Source organism: Notothenia rossii (genome assembly GCF_949606895.1).
Source record: "Notothenia rossii genome assembly, chromosome: 11".
Taxonomy (NCBI): domain Eukaryota; kingdom Metazoa; phylum Chordata; class Actinopteri; order Perciformes; family Nototheniidae; genus Notothenia; species Notothenia rossii.
Window position 1 is genome coordinate 8,990,369 of NC_136910.1, and position 17,202 is coordinate 9,007,570.

At 41.7% G+C, this 17,202-nt stretch overlaps 1 protein-coding gene across 3 annotated transcripts in view; it reads right to left on the reverse strand.

Moving 5' to 3' along the window:
- Positions 1 to 17,202, reverse strand: part of ankfn1b (ankyrin repeat and fibronectin type III domain containing 1b) — a 137,741-nt gene that overhangs the window by 44,296 nt on the left and 76,243 nt on the right. For 2 of the 3 annotated variants that reach the window (XM_079659061.1, XM_079659060.1), the window contains one exon: positions 8,009 to 8,049. In XM_079659061.1, the coding sequence (XP_079515187.1) occupies positions 8,009 to 8,049 (41 nt within the window). Of the gene's footprint in view, positions 1 to 1,225; positions 1,235 to 8,008; positions 8,050 to 17,202 lie in introns of those variants that run through there. The other variant, XM_079659062.1, reaches the window with a different exon arrangement.

The following is a 17,202-nucleotide window of genomic DNA, read 5'->3' on the forward strand; positions in this document are numbered from 1 at the left end:
CAAACAGCTATAAGAAAAACAGATATCGGCAGACATGACAAGGGGCCTATTGGCCCTCATTTGCGAAATAGGGGGGACAGGGCCAGACCAGCTGGGTAAACAGTGCGTCCTAGCAATCATTTATTCAGGAGTTTGATGGCTTGTGGGACGAAAGACAGCCTAGATCTGTTCTTTTTGAAAAAAGGGGCACGATATCTCCACCCGGATGGCAACAGCTCAAAGTAAGAGGCAAGAGGGTGCCTCAGGTCACTCACAATATTGTGTGCCTATTTTAAAACTCTGTCCTTATATAAGCATTCTATATTAGCAAATGAGATTCCTGTCAATTTACTGGACAATGTTATGGCCCTCCTGACTGACTTCAATTTGCATCATTCAGCCTGGCTTCCCCACCCTTGATATCAACCTGATTTGAATCCTGTTTGCATGCTTTTTATGTTTTGTAATTGTAATATTACGGATGATAATTGAATCCAATGTTATGAAGGTTTAAACAACATTTAAGGCAGTATAAACGTGTCAAACGTTTTCCAAAGATTCACAAGGAATGCCTGAACATTGCATTCGTTACGTCCTTTGAAATTCAGGGAGAGTAAAGGTTCATCCCACATGCCTCCAGTCTTACAACTTAATGTCCTACAAAGGAGGGGGCTCCTGTATTGGGCATTTAGAAATGCATAAAATGCAGAACCTTCAGCTGGCTACTATTATGGTTCCTACTGAGCAGTAACATTTTGTTAAGGTTAAGTGAAGGACAATTCTGTGGGGTCGGCCTGGCGAGAAAAAAATGCAAACTCAAAAACGAAAATGAGTGATGTTAAAATTGTGGCGGCGGTTGAAATGCTGAGTTGGCTTTTTGCACTGAAAGCCGTTTAATCCTGAAATCATATTTGTACAATCGTAAGCCAGCAAAGCATGAGCATCCAAAGTGTTGAGATTTTTTTGGGAAAGCTGATCACTGTTTGATGTGTGGTTTAAAATGTGGAGGGAGAGGTTTGGTAAAGGATTGGACTTGTTGTGCAACATGATCGAAATAACTTTTCCCTGAGAACTCCCTTAGCTAATGTGGTTGTGCGTGTTATATTGCTTCATGTGTGTCTGTGTGTGTGCGCTTTTGTATTTAAAGACAGAATGGAAAAGGCTATGCACTGCTAGAATAGCAGGGAGCATAGCAAGTACTCAGAATTAGGCTTGCTTTCTCACACACACGGCAAGGATGCCTTACCAAAACAATGATGACTGTCTCCGCCCTCTCAGTACTTTGGCCCGGCAGCATGCTCTTGGGAAGTTCTCAAACAACCCAACTTAACTGCAGCCAAGCCACTTCAAATAAGCACACACACACACACACACACACACACACACACACACACACACACACACACACACACACACACACACACACACACACACACACACACACACACACACACACACACACACACACACACACACACACACACACACACACACACACACACACACACACACACACACACACACACACACACACACACACACACACACACACACACACACACACACACACACACACACACACACACACACACACACACACACACACACACACACACACACACACAGAAAGAGGGATAAGTGCTGTTAATATTCACACAAATATACAGGCTTCAAATGTGCGAAACACACACTGAATCAGCAGTACGGGTGCACACACAACCAACTTTGCTGTTGAGAGAATGTGTGTGCACATACACACCAGATCAACTGTACAAATAGTCACACACTCAGACAGCCAGAGGCAGTCTCTTATGGCCGCTGAGTTAGCTCCTCTCCTACCACCATTACCACTATTGTAAATACCCCTCAATATGTATTTACACAGGGATTTCAAGACCCTGGAAAAAAAAAGTGAGGTAAAAAGAAAAAAAGGCTGGAAAAATGAAGGAATGTGTTTTAGGTCTGTGAGACAGCGGGAACCCTCGCTCCTTATTATCTTTCTGCTAGAGTTTGTCTTGGATTGTCTCCTTGAGGGATCAGATAGAACCGTGGTTCCCAAACTTTTTTCCTTGGAGACCACACACACCAAAAAAAGAATGACAAATTATGTCCGAGACCTGTCCTATGATAAACCCAAAGTTAGGTTGACTCTTGAGCTATGGATCCATTCATCTATCCATCCATTTTCCACGTCCTATCTGGAGTCGGGAGGCGATGGAAGTAGTTCCAGCAGAGGGCCCCAAACGTCCCTTTCCTTCGCAACAACAACCAGCTCTGACTGGGGGATTCTGAGGCGCTCCCAATCCAGCGTGGAGATAGAAACCCCTCCACCTGATCCTGGGTCTGCCTCTTGGTCTCCTTCCAGCTGGATGTGCCAGGAACATCTCCCTCGGGAGGCAGCCGAGGGGGCATCCTTACCAGGAGCCCGAACCACCTCAACTGGCTCCTTTCTACGCGAACGAGAAATGGCTCTACTCCGAGTTCCCCCCCCCCCACTCCCCGGGCGACTGAACTTCTCACCTTATCCCTAAGGGAGATAGCAGCCACCCTCAGGAGAAACCAATTTCGGCTGCTTGTGTACAACTCGCGATCTTGGTCTTTCCTTCCTGACCCATCCTTCATCACCATAGGTGAGGGTAGGAACAAAGAAATGTAGATATACAGATATATATTGTGTTACTGATGAGTAATCAGTGCGTTTTTCAGACATGTTGTTTCATTTATAAAATAGTTTTGCAAAAAAAAAAAAACGATAATGAAGACAAACTGACCTCAGGAAATTAGTGCATGTCCCATTTAGAAAAAAATAAAGAATTGTTTTTATAGACAGAGTTTTGTAAATGATGATGCTAAGACTTTAAGTTAACATGTGCAAATCTAATTAAGACAACCTTAAAGAAGACTTGGTTGTGAAGCCTTGCACACCACATGTGATCTTCAGCGCCCCCTACAGGGGGACGCGGACCTCAGGTTGGGAACCAATGAGGTATAGTAACATGACTGTATTTGTGCCTTTTTTCTGTCTCTGTATGTCCTATTCTGCTCTTCTTTCTTCTCTCTGTCTTTTTCCAACTGATGCCAGACACATCTTTGTTTCATGTTAATGCTCATTGGCTTGTGCGTGTTTACATGTGGTCTGTAGATTATTTATAGCTCTTTGGTCGACTGGTTTCTTCTTCTTCTTCTTCTGCTCTCTCCTCTGCTGTCCTCTGATCTGAGAAATAACATGCTGTCTTTGATCAGCCCCATTCAGGACTTTGTGTACTGAACGCTGAATGAAATACATAAAACCTGTGATGTCGCCGTGAATTAAATGCTGCTGGGCTTTGGCTCTTGTGTCACCTGTAACCACGGCAACAAGCAGATACTGCTGGGAGGAAATGTCCTTCAACCGTGGGGGAATGTGGAGGTAAATCAGCAGCTGGCAGAGTGAAAAGAGCGTCTGGCGGTTAACTCAGCAAAAGAGCGCTCTTATATATTATTGGGTTGATCACCTAAAGTTATTAAGTGAGACATCAGTGTCACTTCAAAGAAATCCTTCTCTGAAAAGAAAGACATTTCTAAGAAAACTGCTTTTTACAACCGTTAATGTAGCTTGTTGAAGATGTATCAAAGAATGTCTCTTTGCAAAAAGCTAAATAAATAAAAAGATGCAAATATATCTTCATTGATAGTTTGATGATAAATGACATGTGAAGACTATAGAAAAGCCTTTTTTATTATAACATTTTGGGATGTAATAGATTTATTTCTTCTCTCAAGATGTAATTTTCAAGTGTTTTACATATTTAGCTAAGAAAGGCAAGGCAAGTTTATTTATATAGCACCTTTCAACACAAGGCAATTCAAAGTGCTTTACAAAAATGAAAGACATTAAGAGCATTAAGAAACATATTATACAATTATATCTAGAAACACTCATTTAAAACCAATGATATAAAATGACATTTAAAAACACTCATTTAAAAGCAAAGATAAAAAGCAAAGATAATAAAAGTTAAGATAGTTTAAGATATGAATATATCAATTAAAAGCAGCGGCAAAAAGATAAGTCTTCAGCCTGGATTTAAAAGTAGTACGAGTTGCAGCGGACCTGCAGGTTTCTGGGAGTTTGTTCCAGATATTTGGAGCATAATAACTGAACGCTGCTTCTCCATGTTTAGTTCTGACTCTGGGGACAGACAGCTGACCAGTCCCTGAAGACCTGAGAGATCTGGATGGTTCATCATTTAGCAGGAGGTCAGACATTTATTTTGGGCCTGAACCATTCAAAGCTTTATAAACCAGCAGCAGCAGTATTTTGAAATAAATTCTTTGACACACAGGAAGCCAGTGTAAAGACTTCAGAACAGGAGTGATGTGATCCACTTTCTTAGTGTCAGTGAGGACTCGAGCAGCGGCGTTCTGAATCAGCTGCAGCTTTCTAATAGATTGTTTAGTGAGACCTGTGAAGACACCATTGCAGTAGTCCAGTCTACTGAAGATAAAAGACAAGTTTTTCCAAATCCTGCTGTGACATTAGTCTTTTAATCCTAGATATGTTCTTTAGGTGATAGTAAGCTGATTTAGTAACTGTTTTAATGTGACTGTTGAAACTCAGGTCAGAGTCCATGACTACAACTAGATTTCTGGCTTCATCTGTTGCTTTGAACATTGCAGACTGAAGCTCAGCGCTAACTTTTATACATTCTGCCTTGGCTCAAAAAACCATTATCTCAGTTTTATCTTTGTTTAATTGGAAAAAGTTCTGACACATCCAGTCATTGATTTGTTCAATGCACTTACTCAGTGTTTGAATTGGAGCATAGTCTCCTGGTGAAATGGTTATGTACATTTGTGTGTCATCCGCATATCTATGGTAACTTATTTTGTAGTTTTTCATTATCTGAGCCAGTGGTAGCATGTAGATGTTAAAGAGAAGAGGCCCCAAGATGGAGCCTTGAGGTACCCCACATGTCATATTTGTCAACTCAGATGTGTATTTACCTATAGAAACAAAGTTGTTTTTGTCCTTTAAGTAGGATTCAAACCAATTTAGAACTTTTGATGAAAGTCCCACCCGTTTTTCCAGTCGGTCTAGTAATATGTTGTGGTCAACAGTGTCAAACGCAGCGCTGAGATCTAATAATACTAACACTGAAGTTCTGCCACTGTCTGTGTTTAAGTGGATGTCATTGAAAACAAGAGCAGTCTCAGTGTTGTGGTTTGGACGAAAGCCTGACTGGAACACATCAAAACAGTTATTTAAATGCAAGAAATTACTCAACTGTTGAAAAACTACTTTTTCAATGATTTTACCTAGAAATGGGAGGTTTGATATGGGCCTGTAATTGTTAATTACTGAAGCTTCTAGATTATTCTTTTTTAAGAGCGATTTAATGAAAGAAATTGTATTTTTTATGTAATTGAACTGGCTTTGCAGGCCAACTTAAAAAAATGCTATATTTAACAGTACAGTATATCAAATAAACAACATTTACCATATGCCTGTGTGCTAAGCCAGAAGAAAGGGTCTTTAAATGTATTTAACTGTGGAACTGAGAGATAAAGCTGAACTACAATATGGTTTTACAAATATTCCCTCTAAGACACACACACACACACACACACACACACACACACACACACACACACACACACACACACACACACACACACACACACACACACACACACACACACACACACACACACACACACACACACACACACACACACACACACACACACACACACACACACACACACACACACACACACACACACACACACACACACACACCTAAAGTACGTCACCCTCATATGCGAACAATTACATGGCCTGCTCCTGTGAATAAATTAGTCTAATCAAGTTCTCTCTTCCCTGACATCCGTGCCTAAATCCCCTTACTCCACGAACAACGTAAAGCACCCCTCAGCCTGCAACACACCCACAGTGCCCCATCCTCGCTTTATTCCGTTCTTCCTGTACAGTGTGCATCCAGCGTGAGTAGGAAAGTTAAGGTAAGAAAGTAAAGATTTTTTCTAAGCAAAACATTTCACGAGTCGATGACATTGTTTGGTTGCAGTTTTGTTGCCCTGCTTTTTGCAGGAAGCAACTGAGTGTGCACTGCACATATCATCATACGTGTGACCTTTTTAGTACACCGGGTACTAAGCCGAGTGGAGGGGTTCTGAACCACCAGTGATTACCTGCTAACGCACATGCAGTAAAAACTGAGTTGCAGCAGTCCAAGTGGGACGAAATGAAGGCATGAATGATCATCCCCATCTGGAGGAACAATGATCCTAAGATAAGCCATATTCCATGTGTAGGTAAGGAGAGGAGCAGCAAAAGCCCCTGACTCTGGGTCAAGACCAAGAGAGTTAATGAATGAGAGAAACCCAATCCATTCATTCACTTTGTGGGAAGCTAGACAATATTAAGCTGTACTGAAACGCAGAAAATGACTGGACATAGGATCATTAATTTGATATATGATATTTAAGGTTATTGATACAAAATATAAAGGTTTAAAATGAATAATAATTTCACAGTTGAAGTCTGAGCGGATGGCAGAATAGGACCCAGACTGGATGTGACTGTCAATAGGGTGAAGGAAGAGATAAAACAGATGGAATATCAAATGTCACATAGGTAAGCAACTTTTGTGTTATAAAATAAATACCATTTTGCTATGACTTTCAGGTTAATCACTTTTATGAATGAAAATCAACGTGCTGTATGTCCTTACTCTATCTGTTCATTCTATGCTCATCTTTAACACTTATTCTGCTGCCAAAATGTGTGTTAAAGTATATCAAGCACTCTTCTCTTCTCTCCTTGACTCCTCTTACTTGACATCCTGTAACGGCTATACTGGTTCTTGAATACATCCGCATGTCTCCTGGCAACAGATGTCTCCCATTCTGGCACACTGGGTGCTCACAGTGCCAGGCTATACATTACATCTATAATGTAGCACATGTCCCACAAAGTGTCGGTCCCACTGTCACTGACTAACTGTAAGGACCAAAGAGAGCTCAGCCTTAAACACACAGCATACACTTTCACACAGGCATACACAATTATAGTGTATTTCATTTGAGTCAATTGACATATTCTCAAATTTAGCCTGATTAAGTTTCTCCATTTTTGTTTGTTAAAGATCCAAGTAAACTGGGATGTCTTAAGGACACAACATTCAACACACAAATGGTATACACACTCATACAATGCTCTGTTTAGATGACAAAGGCCTGTTGCTATGAAACACTGCGAGCATTGACAGTTAAAATGTGCAGCTGAAAGCAGTATTTTCCTCAAGATAACACTTCATCACACCAAAGCTGCTTGTGAAAAGATAAGCAAATCAATGCTCGACAGAGTAATTGGCTGAAGCTTCAATTCAAAGCAATAGTGTTGCTTTTAAAGGAAGACAGCTATTGGAAAATAGTCTCATGATAAATTGGATAATTGTTCCAAAGTGAGGCATTGTTAAACGTCTTGGACTGAGATAAAGAGAGAACATCTCCATTTCAAGTTTCCATTCACAAAGCTAAAGTATTGATGCACACATCATGCCGACTGTGCAGATCGGGCTATGTTTTCAAGATAAGTATAGGTGACCATGGCTTTGGTTGCTGGGCAACTAAAATATACATTGTAATTAACTTATGTGCCCATTGTCAACTGACAGTGATTTGCAGTGCAGCTCAGATGTTGGGTTGGTTTCTTTGTTTGTCTCAAACAGTGGTAACATTATTGTCCTTTTATTGGCCCCAGCATAGTAAAGTATAAAAAGGAATTGCAAAAAGCACACATCAAACGGTAGCAGATTAGGAAACAGAGGCTTCGCAGTAAACGTTGATAAATCATAAATCAATTTGGGGAAAAAGGCTGAGTAAAAAAAGAATCCTCTGGTGCTGTTATGCTGATTTAGCAAGTGTACGCAAGTTATCAACCATTAAGAGAAAGATTTAGTGGTTTACAACGCCCTCTCAGAGTGGAGGAGAGAAATATACAGGAAAGTAATCAGACAGGACTTACTTCTTGGGCTGATTTTCTTTTCGGTCAGCAGAGCCGAGACTCTGGAAATAAGAGGAGAAAAACAGACATTACAATCACCATCAAAGTGGCTTTCCATCCTACTTTCTTATAGAGGACATACTGCAACACCAAGGGGTGGGTGAGAGAGCATTTTATACACTACATACAATATGCATGAGATATATATAATACCAACAATTCCGATTGTATTTTGTGGTTTGGCTATCCTGAAACCAAAATGTAATACCCTCAATCCAAACATCAGCACGTTTAACAAGCTAAAAACAATCACATTTCACCAACCCTAAAACAGGAATGTCCTACCTTCGACCTTAATTGGGTCATGACCTGCAATATTATCTCCCTCTAATCTGGGCATCTACCTTCAAGGCAACACCAATCACATGATCAATGTCCCCCTGTGGGCGCTATAATGTGGGTAATGGCTTTGTCTCTGGTGAAAAACAATTGGCTCCCCGGCTTCAACTACAAACACTTATTCAGAGGATTTACTTTAGGCACGTTTTTAGACAATTGAATATGAAATATAATCGTAAGAGAAGGCAAAGACAGCGAGTAGAGACAAATGTATAAGCCATTTCCTTCCCTGATGATGACGACAACTGAGAAACTGTAGGTGCTCAAATAATAACTTCCTGCCAGCTCCGCTCAGCAGGGGCCGTTTGAATACATCCCTCTGGCTTATTAGGCCCACATGCACAGAACACACTGAAACGCCACTACACACACACACACACACACACACACACACACACACACACACACACACACACACACACACACACACACACACACACACACACACACACACACACACACACACACACACACACACACACACACACACACACACACACACACACACACACACACACACACACACACACACACACACACACACACACACACACACACACACACACACACACACACACACACACACACACACACAGTATCCCCCTGCTGTCTGCATCTTCTACAGGCTATAGCCTTCTGCGCTGACACATGCTGAGACAGTAGCACACACATGAGAGACACAGACCCTGGCCTTAGGCTGGAGAAGTTTATGGAGTTAAACTCTCTTGCTGTTTTCCATTTTTGGCAAACACACATATTCAGGATAATAATATCAGGGGAAGTGGGCGGTTGTTTATACAGGCCACGCTCGAACACAAGAAATACAATTCCAGTGCAAGAATAGTATGAGGACAATAGCTTAACAAATAAAATAAAAAATGCTTCTCCAATTCTAATTGTCCTTAAATATGCAGCCAGAGACGGACTGTGTGGGTTTTCAACTGTTTATTATTACGGTGAGAATACAAATAAATAAGAGATGAATAGGTTGGTGAAGCAGTTTATATAATCCAACCAATCTGATGCATATTTAGTTATAACCCGTTTTTTCTCCCTTTTAGGAGCAAAACAAAACCGCTGATTCGTTTTTTATTGAAAAGGACGCTGTGACACACAGGACTAATGAGATCCAGTAATGTGACGTCTCCCGCATAGACAGTAGAACACTGAGGTATGAATAATACAGTTAAACAGTGTATCGATACAAAAAAAGAATAGAGGAAAATGCATTTCCTCCTTTTGAATATGAACTGAACATCAGAGAAAGCTGCTGTTCTGAGTGTGAGTTTGTGCTTTTATGTGAGCGGTGAGTGACATTTTGACGAGTAAGCAAGTCCTCTCCTCTGGCGTTTGGAGTGTGTGTGTGCTTTACGTGTGCAGTTCAGTTCAGTGACATTTTGAACAGCGATTGACTTTCCTGTGTGTTTAAGTCTGCGCCCCAGTTTCATCCACCAGGCGGGGACAGGATAGGACAAACAGAGTGACTGACCTTTCACCTCCAGCCCCCCCACAGTGCACTCAGGTAGTGTCCCACTCTGCCATGGCGACGAGGGAAGGTGGGTGTCCTTGATTTTGAAAGACAGGTCAGTGGGGGGCTTTATTTTAAACCCACCTTTCAAGCTGAAGTAATGTCCGCCTCCGAGCATGAATAAGCCAGCTCATTTAGAGGAATACAAGCAATTGCAGTATTGTGTTGATTATTTGAAAAGTGATTTCTGAAACCTCTTGTTGTATACAATGATCTACTTTACAATGTTTTCCTCATGATTAAAGACATAAACGGGAATTATTTGGGAAAGTGTTTGATTTACAAAATGTGCAATATCTTAGAGAGCATGCCATCCTAAAGGGTGGTTATAATATATATTTAAAGAAGCTATATACTTTATAAAAGGTACACCTGGCTTGTTTGCATGTGTCTAGCATATACTGTAAAAATAAATGGCATCGCATATTTTCTTTCCCGTTTTTGTACACCAGCCTTTCACAGACTTGGCTCACGGTGTTCCTGCATCTTGCTATTTACATCTTGTCACATCTGTCCACATGTATCCACAGAAATCACTCACAGCGTTACCAAAAAATACAGCAAAAATCTAATAATGACTTAAGTTTTAGCTCGTACAAAAGCTTTCCCTCTCGGTGCATCTCTTACTACTCTGTCCTTAAACCCCCCTGAGCCAAACCAAGCACATTTGCCCAGACAATGACAGCAGGTGACACCTGACAATTAAAAGAGCTACTTGTAACACCTCAGTCAATTATCCTAATGATAGTGGGGAAATATGGAAAACAATTAACTGTCCTTACACACCAAATGTAAATTGGTTTGCAAATAAGTTGTAAATGACGAAAAATCAATAAAAAAAAAGACGGAGATATATATTGAAGGGATACATAAGAATCAATTATACAGCTCAGAAATAATTCACTACATCGCAGTTACAAGTGTACGTTTACATATTTCTTAGTGTGTGTGTGTAAGCAGGTATATAAAAACGTGTCATTTTCTCAAAGCTGTGAAATTTCCAAGACTATAAATGCTGTGTTTGTGCCAAAAGCATGAAAAGCATAATCTGCCTAACATGTGTTTCTTCAAATACTGACTCATGAGCAAACAGAAACACACACACAGGCAGTAACACACACATCCAAACACCATCATATTTGCAGAATACCTTCACTCTGTGTCCATTCATTCCGGCACTCACACATACCTGTCGAGTCCAACCCAGTGAACCCAGCCGGGGAACGTTACTCCACTCTCCCTGTCTTCATTTTCTCTCCTGCTTTCAAAAGTCCTCTCTACGGTGTTCCAGCGGTGGCTCTAATTGCGCTTCACCTGTCCGACTCCAAATCACTGTTTCCCCCCCCCCTCTCAATCCTCTCGGTTTTCCTCTCTTTCTGTCTAAAGCCGCCGGTCACACAAAGGTTTGTGAAGCTTTCTCCGATGGCGGCTGCTACCGCCACTGACTTGTTGTACTTTAATTGCGGTTGCTAGGCGATAAGCTTCTCCAATTCTGCACACAGTGAGAAGGGGCGGACAGGAAAGGAGGGGGGAGAAAGAGAGAGAATAGGTGGTGGTGGTGGTGGTGGGGGGGGAAGGAGGAAATGCTCATTATAGCCTGAAGAGACTGATCAGTGGGGAAAAGAGCAAGAAGTTGTGCAGATGAGAGACATGAATCGAGGGATGGATGGAGGGAGGGATGGACGGATGGATGGAGGGAGGGAGGGATGGATGGATGGATAAACGGACGGAGGGATGGATGGATGGATGGACGGACGGATGGATAGATGGATGGATAGATGGACGGATGGATGGGTGGATGGATAGATGGATGGATAGATGGACGGACGGACGGACGGACGGATGGATGGATGGATGGATGGATGGATGGATGGATGGATGGATGGATGGATGGATGGATGGATGGATGGATGGATGGATGGATGGATGGATGGACGGACCTTACATAGCAGGTGCACCTCCCTTCTTTTACTGTGGGACTCTGAGCAGCCCGGAGCACTTAAGCCGGAGCAACAACACACTTAGAGGATTTGTCATAATACTCTAAATGGACAAGTTTTTAGAGAATTTGTGTACTTATTGAAAGTCAGTTTTTCTGCTTGTGGGTCAAATACCACGTTAGCTTTGCGCTCATTAAAAGCAGGAAAGAATTGTGACTACAGCGTAGTTTTCCCAATTATGTTTGGACAGACAAATCAAATCTAGTGTCAGCAGTAAATAAACAATTAGCTAATTATCAGTCTGAGCCCACAAGTCCCTGATGCTAGTTGTTGTTTTTAATGAATCAAAAGGCATTGCTATGGTTGTTAAATTGAAAAAAAATGTTATTGCATTTATAAAAACTGAGCAACTCCAATTTTTTTTATTATGCGAATAGCAGTAAATCATCAGCGTACAGTTGTTGATAAAAAAAATGGATATAAGAACAAGAGTACAATTCCTCAATATTTTAATCTTTAGTAATGCTTCTCGCAAGAACTACAAGTGTACTGCTCAGAGAGTGGATAAGAACACTTTGATCAACATGTCTCTACACACAAATAAATATTAGAAATAATTGTTTCATCCCACATCGTAAAAGATTATGGCCACTGCAGCATTATGTAACACGTCTGCGTCATAGTAGAGAATCTGACAGCTCCTATTACTGTAAACTTGGTGAACGGGTGTTTCCCACAGAACAGCTGACTCACATGGGACTTATTGACCGGTGATGTTAACAAAACAAGCCCTTTACATAAGACTCTGATGAGGCCCTGTCATCTTAAGTGCGTCATACAGTAGCTCTTATATTAACAGTATTTTTTATTTTAATATAAAGGATCTGTACATTTGATAAGCTCATTCACACTGGAAGAGTGACTGAAATGGTGGTGTCTCTTAATAAAGTAAAGCAAACTTAACTAAAGGTTTCTTTGTCCTATGACAGCACACTTGCATAACGTTTTAATTCATCTGACATATACTGTACATATGTTATTTTGTGTGAGTGGAATCCTGTTACTGTATTGTATCTTGGTTGGTGTATCTGGTATTAATTCAGTTAGGTAATAGGTTCAACTGATTTTTCTGAATATAATCTGTTTCCAGTTTAGGTATTGTATTAAATAGAGGTATTGTATTTTTGCAGAGTGTCTGGTGTCAGGCGATGACTTTCAAAGAGCTAACAATGCGGGAAGCTGGAGCACTACGTGAGCATCGGTTCAAAAAGGACCTAAAGATACATTTAAATAAGCCTCCAGACAGCGCTGGGTATTATCATGCTTCTCCTACTGCAACATCTAACCCTCAGAATTGTAGCTCTGGTGAATGTCGATACAATTTATTTTAGTCATGAAATCTGCATTGTGCTCCGTGGCTGGCAACTGAAGTGTGGTTTCTGTTGTGGGTGAGTGCATGTATGAAAGACGTTAATTGTGTGTATGTTGTTGGCATGACGTATTATGATTCACTTTATGTTTTCAGTGTCTGGCTGTGGGCACACACAGATCTCTGCCACCTCATTGTCCGGTGGGTGAGCTCTGAGCAGCCTGAGTGGTATAGGGAACATTACTCATAGTTGGTGGAAATGTCAAGCAATGCTGGCATAGCTCTGAAAGCATATACAGGAAACACTGTCAGACTTTCTTTTTTTATCCCAACTACTTGTGTCCATCCATTCGCTCCACTCACACTGGCTGAGCCCAGAGGAGATGTGAGCACCCAGCATGCATCACTCAGGTACCACAGCAGGTTGTCTCTACACCTGTCAGTCACAGGGAGATTTTCTCATTATAACTCCTAATACACAATACATCCAAATGCACATCCGCACACACCACTCATTCTCATTCATGCACACATACACATTATCAACTCCCTTGAAGGGCTCTCAATGGGTTCCCGTTGGCCTTTCAGTGAATCCTTCTTATAGAGGCCCCTGGGAGGAGAGTGTGACATCTGGCTTCAGGATACACACCATGCACTTTCAACAACAACAAGAACAATGCACTTATGCTCACTCTGCCTGATATTTATTAGTCCAACTTATTCATGTGCTGTTCTCTTTTGCAAGTTGTATTATAAGAAGGGTCATTGAATTCTCTCTGTGTAACCGATTGGCGGATTTGTTTGGGCTGAGGGCCATGTTCTGCATAACCTTATACAGTTCAGACAGTCAAGTGGCATCTTTTTAGGCAAAGAGAAAAGTAAGGGCGAGAAGGTGAAAGAGAGGAAGACATATAAAGAAAAGAGAACAATAACTATTGTAAAAATGCAGTTAAATGAGGGAAAGATGGTGAAGAAAAGTCAAATAGTTATGTAAAGTAGGTCTTTGTGGAATATCCAGAGAATTATTCTAAAAGTTGACAAGAATGTTGAAAATTTAGTAATGTTTCTGCAATACTTTAAGTAGTTCACCACAAGATGTTTTTACATGTATAAAAAGTGTTCACAACCCGAATGGTTCACATACTATACAAACACTGAAATGCTCTTTCAATATGGAACACGATGATGTGGAGGTTACATACTGTAGGATGTGAATGGTGTTTTTTCTTTCTTTCTTGTGCTAATCCATTTTCCACTGGGGTTTTACACAGACTTAATAGGGCTCTTAAAAACTCAGACACTTCTGAGGCAAGGAAAAAATAGAGGAAAGAAAACAGATGACAAAGAAGAGCTGACAAACAGATAGATGACTTCACTGGGGGGGAAAAAACAGCCAAAGAGGAAGAGGAAGACCGAAACAAAGGAAGACAGCTTGATAGACATTTACAGGTGCGCAAGTGTATGTGATAGAAAAAACTCCAAGACGTCTGAAAAAGAACGTTTTCACTTTTGCCGAGCTTCCTGATTTCACTGACCAATCACCACGTGTCAACAGCGCTGGGTGATGAGAGAGTGACAGGGCGGGTCTTCTCTGCCTCTGTCTCCAGTTTTACAATGTCATTATTTGCACAGGACTCCCCCTCCCAAGTCTTGTGGTCTGGGGACCAAAGGGACCAAAACATGGCTTATAAATCAACACAGCAGAAAGAGACGATGGATATTTACCCATAAATCAGTGCGGCGGAGCCACCTACAATCAGACTAATGGGGCTGGAAGACGTGCTGTCACCCAAGCCATGATGTCACCGAGCCTTTGGGTGTTGATGTTGGTGGTGGGTCTCTGGTTCTGTGTGTGTGTGTGTGTGTGTGTGTGTGTGTGTGTGTGTGTGTGTGTGTGTGTGTGTGTGTGTGTGTGTGTGTGTGTGTGTGTGTGTGTGTGTGTGTGTGTGTGTGTGTGTGTGTGTGTGTGTGTGTGTGTGTGTGTGTGTGTGTGTGTGTGTGTGGGGGGGGGGATGCCTGCATGTGTGTCTGTGGGTGTGTGTGTGTGTGTGTGTGTGTGTGTGTGTGTGTGTGTGTGTGTGTGTGTGTGTGTGTGTGTGTGTGTGTGTGTGTGTGTGTGTGTGTGTGTGTGTGTGTGTGTGTGTGGGGGGGGGGGATGCCTGCATGTGTGTCTGTGGGTCTGTAGCTATGTATGTGTGTGTGTGTGTGTGTAGGAGGTTGTCTGAGTATGTGGTGGTAGGTCTACGGCACTGCTTGTGTAAGTGTCTGTGGTGAGTGTGTGTGTGGTGTATGTGGGAGGTGGGATGTCTGTTTAAATGTGTGTGTGTGTAGGGGTGGTCAGTATACATTTTCATCATGTCTTTGCATTTTCATATCGGTAATAGACACTCACACTGGTATTCTACACGTTAGAGTGGAGTTAAGACATGTATAAAACACACTTTGTAACACACACACACACATTGGTCATGTGGTTTGTGCTGGCTTACAATGGGTGTGGGATTCCATAGAGAAAATCTAAACATGTTGAGCGGTTAGCGCGGGTCTGCCACGTTTCCACACAATGGCGCTCATTGACATAAATAACTAGGGACTTTGTGAAATGGGACACCCATTAACTTCTCCTCCGCAGATAATTGCCCATTAGATCTTGGAAGAGCAGCGGATTGAGAAATAACTCAAGTCTGACAGTGACATTGTGAAAGGGGGCCTGGAATCCGTTACGATGGGTTGGCTTCATCATCCAGCCAAGCGCTTGGATTATCAACAAAGAAAACTATGGCTTGTTGTAGGAGCTTGTGCCTTTGCTTAAGCTGTGCTTTGAACATAGGAAAGATGATGACAACAGGGGTAAAGACAGGCAAAGCAGCGTGCAAATGTGAAAATCAGAGAGACATAAATGATTGGAGAAGAAACTACTCCAACTATAGTCGTGAAAGAAACAGAAGCAGAATACAAGAATACAAGTAAGAAGTTCAAAGCACTTGGTTTCACGAGTTTCAGCTACATTTCTGGAATATAAATGTCCCATTATGATGACTAATAAACTCATCCGGTATTGATGTAATTGATGACGTACAAAATGTTCTTCCCCTTTGATAACTCAGAACACAGTTTAATTGTCCGCCTCACAGATTCTCTGTTAATTGATATGTCCCCGTCAGCACTTCCCTTCTCTTTGTTTTCCACCTCATGTTCCTTTTTGTGTTACAACAGCATCAAGATCAAGAGAGATGTGACTCATTCATAAAATCAGATGCCTCCTGCCTACATCCTTTCATTGCATACCCCACACAATACTATAAACACTCACTCGCAGCAGCACAAGGTGAGTCAATGTGGATGTCGAATATGACGAGGGTAATAATCAGCATATGGCAGTTCAAATTGAATTCTGGATCTAGGGGCGGTGTGACACATCAGTGAGGAAAATGACCTTGGCTGATCCCGCTGGAAGAAAACCGTGCGTCACAGGATGCACGTAATTGATAAAGTTACATGACACAAATAATTGAAAAATCAAGGATTGTTGCTTAGTGACGTCTGTGTTCTTCCTCTGATGCGTTCAATGTGCGTTATTACCAGTAACTTGCATACACACGTTTGTTGCTTAAAGACGGTCACATGGACACGGATGGAAACACACACATACATTCACTCCGCCTACACATGCCAATAGACATGGCTCTATTTATTTTCCCTCATTAGTTTTAAATGGCCCATCCAGACGTTACTGTGGCCCCTGCTTTTAATCATTGAAGGAAGCATGGTGCAGCGCTGGCTTCGTCTTCTTTGATGTCCCCCAGTCAGTCCACAGGCCGGCCAGCAAACCTCCCTTCTCCTTCTGCTGCTGCTGCCCGCTCCACCGCACTTTGCAAAGCTCTTTTCGATTGAGTTATACATCTATCAAAATACTGTTAAGCAGAGGTGTGGACTCGAGTCACATGACTTGGACTCGAGTCAGACTCGAGTCAGACTT